At 38.9% G+C, this 9,502-nt stretch overlaps 1 protein-coding gene across 2 annotated transcripts; it reads right to left on the bottom strand.

Moving 5' to 3' along the window:
- Positions 1-1,700: 1,700 nt before the first annotated feature.
- On the bottom strand, positions 1,701-9,109 carry LOC115749665 (transcription factor MYB3R-3-like). Of its 2 annotated transcripts, none has more exons than XM_048282400.1 (9): positions 8,916-9,109; positions 8,331-8,508; positions 8,026-8,077; positions 7,684-7,741; positions 6,789-6,883; positions 6,604-6,707; positions 6,177-6,305; positions 4,203-5,312; positions 1,701-2,224 (listed from the first exon to the last, which is right to left on the bottom strand). In XM_048282400.1, exons 2-8 carry the CDS (start codon positions 8,489-8,491, stop codon positions 4,229-4,231), a joined length of 1,683 nt encoding a protein of 560 aa, XP_048138357.1. In that variant the 5' UTR covers positions 8,492-8,508; positions 8,916-9,109; the 3' UTR covers positions 1,701-2,224; positions 4,203-4,228. The 2 variants fall into 2 exon arrangements, with proteins under 2 accessions (XP_048138357.1, XP_030542439.1); XM_030686579.2 differs by having other exon boundaries at positions 4,233-5,312; positions 8,916-9,108.
- Between the last annotated feature and the right edge of the window lie 393 nt (positions 9,110-9,502).

Below are 9,502 nucleotides of genomic sequence, written 5' to 3'. Positions count from 1 at the left end.
TGATTGTTTTGTTCTTTTTTATTTCCTTGTTCTTTTCTTTTTATTTTCATTTTGGCTGGGGAGGGCTTGGCCACAATGGGCAAAAAGAAAAAGAAAAACATGCAGAAATTTTCTTAAAAATTTCAAAAATTATAAACGTCGGCGAGCAACTGTACCACGCAGGATAGTAGGCATTCACGTCAGCAGGCCAAAATTGGCCGAAAGAACTACATTGACAAATTCTCAAAAAGTTTAGAATTAAATTAACCAAATTAAAAAGTTTAGGACTGAATATGCAATAAAAAGATTTATGGCTTTTTTGAGTAATTATCTCAAAATGAAACAATATCTCGTGCCTTAAAGCAGTGTGATCAGGTGCACCTTACACGGCCTGTATCAAGTGATCTCTCTAACATCATTCAAAATAATCTAAGCTATAATCTCACTAAGCAATAATCAGTCAAACTTGTTTATGAACTTAATGTACTATCTACTTCGAATAAGCATAGGTTTCCCAATTAGAACAGCAGTAATTCTCTTCATATAAACTAGCCGTTTACAAATTGAGAACGCTGTAAGACTTCAATGGACAGAATAAAACTTGGAACCAATTGAGGGTTAAGTCTATTCCTCTTCTTTTTTTTTTTTTAATGGTTAGGGGCAATTTCTCTATCCCTTCTTACCCTGAAAAGCATGAATCCCACAAATCTAGAACAAAAGGACTTGATTGCATAACATAAATGTTAGAAAATCAAATTGCACACATACCAAAACTTAAGACGACAGTTTTAACTGGTCATCTTCCCTTAGTTATCCGACCTGCCACTAACACGCACAGGAATATCTGTGTTAGGCCTACTTCCCCTCGACCTAAGTATCCTTCCTACAGCAATGCCTCCGACCAACACGGAAAGGGAGAGAGAGAAGAAACAAATAGGGTCAATCTTGACCACACGATCAAAGCCTTTAATAGAGTGGGCCTTCACCAGAACCACTATATCAGTAATTAAGGTTCATGCGATCCACATTTGCCGGTCTTAAGCAAGAATCTCCCTGCCTAATCACTGTTGTTTCCTAGCAAAAGGGACAATCTCATACGAGATGTCTGTTTCAATCATCATATTCAGGCAAACTAGTCACCCCAGCCATGTCGTTATTGTGCTTCCAGAGATATAATGACATGCTAGGGGAAGAAAACTGAAAGAAAACAGATGTAACCCATTCTCTCCAGCCAAAATGATGTGGCCGACTCATATCCAAAGGATTGTAGCAAATGTGCATTGACAGCGACTCATATTACGAACCTGGCACGAGTGCGCACTTGTCCACATAATACACAGATAGGAAAGGCTCGCCAATCAAGCAAATATTTGAAACTGCTACCGACACCAAAACAGCTACCACTTGTAATTGACCATGCACTCGCACCAGTGGTCAGGACCAAACCAGCATTATTATTCAAGCAGAAAAATGAAATGTCTGAACCACATCCAAAGACGATCATCCTACTCTACTAGTGACCGAGTAGAGTGATGTTCAGGGAAAAAGTGGATTAATCAAGTGCTACTTGAGAAAATCAGAAGTCAGACATTTGCACAGCAGATACCTAGCAACACCCTGTTGGGAGAACAATGACTTGAGTTAACTTGGAACAGCAAGCATGAGGAATCGATCAGTAACATAGCATCATCCATGAGACTGTACCAACGTTTCCAAACTTCAACACTTGAGCGAATTAGAAGCTGTAACATTGAACTAGTAGAGAATGTACAATTGGAAGCATAGCAAAAGGTACAGTTGAATCTGATAAAATCCAATAAAAGGGATGACAGCCTTCTTAAATTACAAGTGGGGAAGCACTGTGCTAATGGATCTGTTAGTAAGATATTGACAGCCGAAGGTGAACAAAAATGTATTGAAAAGGAAAAATCATCGTATAACCCTGGATGTAATACCAACCAAATTTCCATTTATCAAATGATTTCTGTACAGACTTGGATTGCCCCATCTTCTACCGTGGGTTTATTTTTAAAAGAGCATCTACTTCTGAGTTTCTTCTATCGTGGTAAGCATCTGATGGGAACAAATCTCCCAAGCCAAGCCATCTTTGTGACAACAAAGTGAAGCATTGAAGAAAGATTACCAGATCTCCAATGCACATGGTCGCTTGTCATCAACCGCCTGGCAGATGTTTACCATTTATCACCACTTGAAGCAACTTCGAGAATGCTTCCACTATTAGTCCCTGATGAAATTGCAGACAAGGTAAACTTTTAAGTCCTTGTGAGTCAATAACAAACAGAGCATTAATGTCTATTCTAGAAGCAACGAATGGGGGAGAAAACGAAAACCTTTTTATACAGCATCCTTGGCCATCTTGATGTACTGCCTAAGAATCAGTGAATTTACTCGACTCTATTTAAGAGCTAAAGAGGTCATTCATTTTTGTGTCAACTGACCGCTTCATATGATTGCCATTTACGTATTTCCCAATATTACCGATGCTGCAATACTCTTAAATACTCAAATGCCAACGGTTTTGTTTCCATATCCTTTTGATCAATCCTCTTTCTTCTTTTTTCCTTTTGGCGTGGTATTACAAATTTATAAGTAACATGCACGTCCTTTCGCAAGATGCTCATATAAAACCTTAAATCATTCAGACTCCACTCAGAAGACAACAGTTGGACATGTTTAATACTCTTCGCACTTCCAAAAGTCACATTTATGCATCATAGTAGCAGCAGATGAATCAGGAGGTGCTTGCAACTATGATAAACACTTACTTCATCTAAGATTAAAATTCAAATTCAATAAGCTTAGAACTTTTTCCCCAGCCAAAAAAAGTTACAAATAAAAAACTGACGGTGGATAAAAGACGAAAGAAAGTCCAATTCCCAAAGCAGCACGTCAACTAATTTAAAGAGGTCGTTCATGGCTGACAACATCCCAATGTCTCAAATAGCTGGACCACAGTTCTAACATTTTCCCATGGGGCATAATAGGTTCTCCCTGAACATATGCAGATACCTTTTCCCGTTTGCTTAAAAATATTTCATCACTTGAAAAAACCATTAATGGGATGTTCAGGAATGGTTATAATCTTCCATATTTATACTTATATAATGACTAGATTCATGCATGCCAAACACACAAGCCCAAGGCAAAAATAAAAAGAACATCTAGGGGCTGTGTAATCCCAGAAAGCATTTTCAGTTTCATCTTCTCAACAAAATAGTTTCTGTTTTCATTTTTTAGTCTTCTTGAGAACATTTTTTACAAATGAAAACGAAACATTTCAACAGATGTGAACACAGTTAAATAACTTTGGGGTGTTAATGAGAAACTGAAACCGATATACTGAGCCGAACAAAACGGATAAGTTTGGTTTAACAATATATTGTTATAGTTTTAGTCTTGACTTTTTGGTTATTGGTTTATTAGTTTGGATTGGGCTTATAACTTTGGAAACCAACAAGTTTAAAAAACAAAATTATTTTCCTTTTGACTAGTAAAGCTTGTAGTTTAGCCTAACCAAGGAAGTTCTTCCTATCTAAGATTCTCCTCTCTGCTATTAAATAAAAGATTCTTACTTCTCAAGTTGGCCATGGTAAAGAATTTTTTATCTCAAATAATATTTACCAGAGAGTTTTCTATGATCTTTTATGCTTTCCTTATTTGGAAAAACGATATTTTGATAATTTCATTTCATTTAAGTGTCAATATATTCCTTTCTGTTTTGCAGAAAGACTTCAACAGAAAACTGAAGAGCAACGGCAGCAAGTGATCGAGTTCAGTAGTTCCTCATATAAAATTGTTTATATTATATCAATTTATTATTGCATGTTCAAGTATGTATTAACTTCGTACTTGTAAATCAATTTTGTTTAGGCTTTAGGTAGGGATCCAAACCAGTAAGTTCTGTTTGGGCCGGAAATACCTCCAGACCAAATCAAACCAAATAACGAACATCCCTAAAAAAAAGTTTAGTGTGCCTCCAAGTTAAAGCAGAATTCAGCCTAGAACTCAACACTACCACTACAACCCTCACTTCCAATATGAATTGAGAACGGAAGAGTGAAATAATTCAACGCACAATCATATATTCTTGAAAAAGAAGACAAAAATGAACAGTGAATTCTGAAGCACTAATCTAGATGAAACAGTGTAATTTACATAAAGAGTGCAAGAAGTTAGAGTAGTAAAAAAAAAAAAAACTTAACTAAACAGAAGCTATTACGCTAATTACTCACACTTTCAATTCCTGGATCGAAACCATCTTTGTAATGTGCGAAGAAGGATCTTCTGCATTATGAACATTCTCCTTGATAGGTACATCGACCGATTTTGTACTGCCATCCAACTTCATTTCCTCAAAGGTGAAATCAAGCTGCTTCTCCACAGACTTGAGAAGTGCAGTCCGTTTGGATCTCAACCGATATGGTGGAGATGCACTAAAAGCACCACCATTGCACATAGTAGCACTGGCACCATTACTGAGGCAAGGACTATCACAGACACTTGTATTCTGAGACGTGGACTTATCCAAACTACCATTACTCCCTACATCAGGAGAATCAAGCTTGTGTTTCACAATCTCCCCATCTACCTTAGTAGTTTTATTCGAAAACAAGTGCTTTGCAACCTGAGTTTTTCTCTTCCGCAATATAGATGGAGTATTAGGGAAGGTCTCAGCGGCAAGCCTGAGGATAGATTCGGGACTTTGTGAGCAAAAAAAATCATTTCTCTCCCAAGGTGGAGTGAGAAAATTAACAGGACTTGCAGGACTCGAGTTGCAAGTTTGCTTCAGAAGATGAACATTCATCTCAGAATCAAGAGGGATGCAACTTTCCAGAGGAGGTGGCTCATAGCACAGACAACCATAAACCAGAGCTTGCTCTGGTGGTGTTGTTCCAACATCTCTGTCATCCCTTTTACAATAGGTTCCACTATCCTCACTCTGGGCCAATACTTCTAAATTGCTGGAAACATCTATTCTAGATTTAAACTCTGCACTACCCGAATTAGCAGATTCACTAGGAAGAAAACTTGGTGACCCACATGCTTCTTGATGCTGAGCCATAAGTTCCAACTTATCCTGATTCTCTTCTTCTAATTTGCATGTGCCGGCATTTCCTAATGAAGTTTGAGGGTTCAACTTTACTCCTTTATTACCACCAAGTAATCTTTTAGCTGAAGTGGGTTTGCTTGCATCCTTGCAGCCATTTTGTAAACCGCTTTTTGCTCCTGGTGGGAGATTACCAGTGGCTAAATAGAAGTCTAACTTTTTCTTCAAGGAACTATTCCAATGATTCTTTATTGAGTTGTCAGTCCTGCATAACAAAAGAGATCATTCACCAATATAGCTTAAAGGTAGATTCAAGCAAATTCGACAATTTTTGCAGAAATAAAGCATGCATATCCAGAATTACAATAGAACGGATGAAGCACCTTTTCAGTGATATTGTTGCTAAAAATTTGAACAAATACATCAACTTTATATACTCATAAGTTCCTAATGCTATTGTAAGCAAAACAAAAGCCAAGAACTTATTAGATATAGAAAATCTTCTCAGATATTCTTCATTAGTCGAAGAGAAGGGCAGAAGAAACGCTGTTTATGACATTATATGAAAAAAGAGAAAAAACACTTGATGGGATAGGTAACCCACAGCCTCTTCATCCATCATTTTGGGGGACAAGGCCCCAAAAAGAAATCCGTTAGTCATAGTCAACTGATCAAATCAGCATCTTCAAAACTCAAATCAAAGAAGAGAGAGCAATGATACATATAGCCAGTCCAGAATAATAACAATCCAAAACATTTTAAAAACAATTGGTACCGTCTGTTTACCTGTACCAAACCAAATTATTCAATACCATCATAAACCAGAAGACACAGGATTGACAGAAAGGCAGGGACCTAGGACTTAAGCAATCATAGAGCAAATCTGAATTTACTCCGAAAATTGGCTAAAAACAACTGATATTTTTAGTTACAAACACCAAACAAATCATTCAAATCCCTCAAAAGAATCAGAAGACAGAAGAGTGGCTAAAAGATCGGGACGTAGGACTCAAGCAATCATAAAGCAATGTGCTTTTACTCCCCCACTGGTCTATTGCATGTCTAGAATAGTTAATCCCTTCAACAGAATTTTTTTAAAGTCATAATATATAGTGAAGAACTGCCATACCTTCCAGGTAAAACCTTAGCAATTTCAGCCCACTTATTCCCATGTACCCGATGGGCATTCATAAGGGATAGTTCTTCCTCCAACGTCCAAGCTTCTTTTTTGATATCTGGATTCAAATGATTGTGCCATCTGAAATTTACAGAGGCATTTCCCTATCAGTAGATGACAAAACAGAAAACTTGCCCTTACGAATCTATTTAGAGGCATTGCACTATCTGAAATTTACAGAACAGTCAAGAAACTACACAGATGTCTGGCAAAAAGTTGAAAAGTATATCATCTCATGAAAAGATAAAGAAACCGAAATCCAGAAAGCAGATAGAAACCCATACAGTATTAGAAGTAAAAGGCTCTCATAGCAACAGATTATCACCCATAGAATAACAATCCATCTCGATCAGATAAAGATCATGATCATGAAACCTACCTCTCTCGGCACTGTTTCCCTATACGACCAGGCAGAGACTTTGCTATGAGAGACCATTTTGTGGGACCATATCTTGATACCAAATCAATGATCTTATCATCCTCCTATATGCCAAAATAAAGCCGGGAGTTAAATAAAATAGTTTACATAGTAATTTAACCAAAAAGAAAGAAACTAAGTCCAACCTCTTGGGTCCAAGGTCCCTTAACAAGATCAGGATTAAGAACTTTCTGCCACCTGTGCAAACATTGGACTTCAGACCTATCAGGAAAGTGCTCAGCTGCAACCAAACAAGATCACCAAATAAGTCAAAGAGCTGTTCATCCTCTCTAAGAAGCAGATTTCATATAGATACTTTATACAGGTATATATCTGAATAATTCAAGCAACCAACTAACTTGTCCACAGACTCCTCACATTACCCAATGAAAGAAAATGAGAGCTTGAGCATTTTCAATAAATTTAGGAGAGAGAGCCAATGCCGGAATGAAGCAAAAGGATTATAAATAGCAGCAAACACAAGGGAAAATATTACATAGTGATGATCATCTATACTGCTTTAACCGTTTGGACATGGCATTTTATCTGTTTCTTTTCAAAAAGCACAAGTGTGCACCAGTTCAATGTAGATATTCTCTGAAAGAAAGCATTTGGAAACTCTATCTTTGTGTTGTAAACCCACGAAAAGGTGACGAACCGTACCATCTCTTCCTTTATAAAACCAATTCTATTAAAATGAAGCCATAAAAAAACCAGTCAAACTAAGAATTTGAGAATTATTGCTGTGTTTATAGAAATTTGAAGTGTTCTTCCTCACGAGTAATAGCAAACAATATATTTTCCTTCTCGAATGGACATAGCGCTCAATTGGTTAACATAGAATACATATGCATTCAATCTAACGTTTTAACAGAACAAGACTCAGCTGTATCAGAAAATAATAGACCACAGATTATTCTTGGATAATTGAATCGGACTCCCAAAAGCAACTGATATTTAGTAAATTCTGGGTCTCAAGAATGGCATGATTGAAAGCACAGGCAGAACTTTGAGAAAGTCTGTCAGGAGAAAGAGAGCTACCTATTTTCTTCCAATTCTTGCCATTATAAACTGCAACAGCATTTCTCAATGTCTCATCCTGAATAAGGTAGACAATGGTTAGAAACTGCTACTCCCTGGACAGAAACAAGCAAATATGCTCTACAATGAGGTACAGGCTCTGCAATTCGCAAGATGGAGTTTCAGAGGTTCTAGGTAATGCTAGTTTCGTACTTCTTTTGACTAGAAAAAATTCTGCTCAGCTCTCTCCTTTGACATATGAAAACATAATGGCATAAAATGACCTCGGATGTAAAGTTCCAACAATCAAACAGAAAGAGCCCATGCAGAACAAAACATTCACTTGAGTAGCAGAAATTTAACCTCCTCTGGGGTCCAACCACCCTTTGCCCGCCTGATAGGTCCCGTCGTCCTCCTGAAGATAAAATTTCAAAATTAGCCTACAAGAAACATTACTCCAGTGTAGTGATTTCCACCAGCAGGACACAAGCATGTAAATCTCCTCAATTAAATCAGCATCGAAGGGATGCAATTACAATAGAAAGCAACAAGAGCAAAGAAACAAGGAAACAAAGGGCTGCAAAGAGAACAACTTGACAATTACGCAGAAGAGTAGCAAGGCGTAAGAAAGTCGCTGTCCGCAGCAATTGCTCTTTAGCAAGCCATACCGGTGAGAGGGAGAAGTAGTTGCCGGGCTGGACACTGCAGGAGATTTGAGAGTAGCACTGGCACTGCCTTCAGATAAAGAGGAGTTGGAGGCGGCAGTCAATTGTTTGTTCTCGAGACAACAATCCTCTATTTTCAACTCAGCCATTCCTGCCACAGTCATCTCCTACGCCCAAAGTCCTGCACCATCAACCACAGACAAAGCCAAAACCAATCAGCAACCAGAACTGATCCATATCCACCATAAACCTCCATAGCTGTTACAGGGGCGGACCTCCTCTCTACACTCAAACCAAATCCACAAGCGCCACGGCAACCAAGAAAGAAACGGGGAAGAAAACAAGGCAGAACCCAGATCTCAGAATCACTAGTCCAACGGAAAGGAAACGCCAAAAAAACCCAAAGCAACGGCCAATTCTAGGGTTTCCAGTCGCGTAATTTCCAATCAGACCCCATCCAAGAACCGCAGCCGCGAAGCCGATCGCGAAGAGCGATTAAGCAAAAGCAGCAGAACAAGAGCGATTAACCCGGCAGGAGTAAAAAAAAAAACCGAAAATTTCGCAATCTGCCAGGGTCAAACACTTTACCTCTTCTTGACGAGAAGTGGCGGGAATCGAAGTCGAGCTCATCCAGAGAGAACTATAAATTCAAGCCTGAAAAGAAGAGAGAGAGAGCTCCTCCTCCTAGAGAGAGAGAGAGAGAGAGAGATGCAACAAGAGCTTTCGTTTCGAAAAATCCTCGCCCGTTGAAACAAGGAGAGAGAAAAGAGAGAGGAAGAGAGAGAGAGAGAGAGAAAGAAATATAAATATATGTGCGCAAGCAAGGAACAGTAACATTCCAGGTCTCTTCCTTTTTTCGTATTTAACGAATATGTGCGCGACACCTGACTCCGCCGTTAGCCGCCGTCAGGTCGACCAGCCGCCAAAGCCGAGGCATCGAGAGTTGACGGCGGTTCACGCCTCCGTGAAAACGTTGGCCGGGGTAAATACGTTTGAACCTCAAACGGCACTCTGTTGTTCTTTGCTCCATTTTGGCACGAAATCTGAAAAGTCGCACGGGGTTTGGAGGGTCCAGATGACTGGATGAGGCTCGTGGATGGTTTTGGGCCGTTGGATCTGCGAGTACGGGGGAAGGAAAGATACGTTGCAACTGAATCGATCGGGGGCGGGGGCGG

Source organism: Rhodamnia argentea, chromosome 7, assembly GCF_020921035.1.
Source record: "Rhodamnia argentea isolate NSW1041297 chromosome 7, ASM2092103v1, whole genome shotgun sequence".
Lineage (NCBI taxonomy): Eukaryota > Viridiplantae > Streptophyta > Magnoliopsida > Myrtales > Myrtaceae > Rhodamnia > Rhodamnia argentea.
Note: the sequence above shows the minus strand (reverse complement) of the source record. Positions and strands in the feature narration are given on the sequence as shown.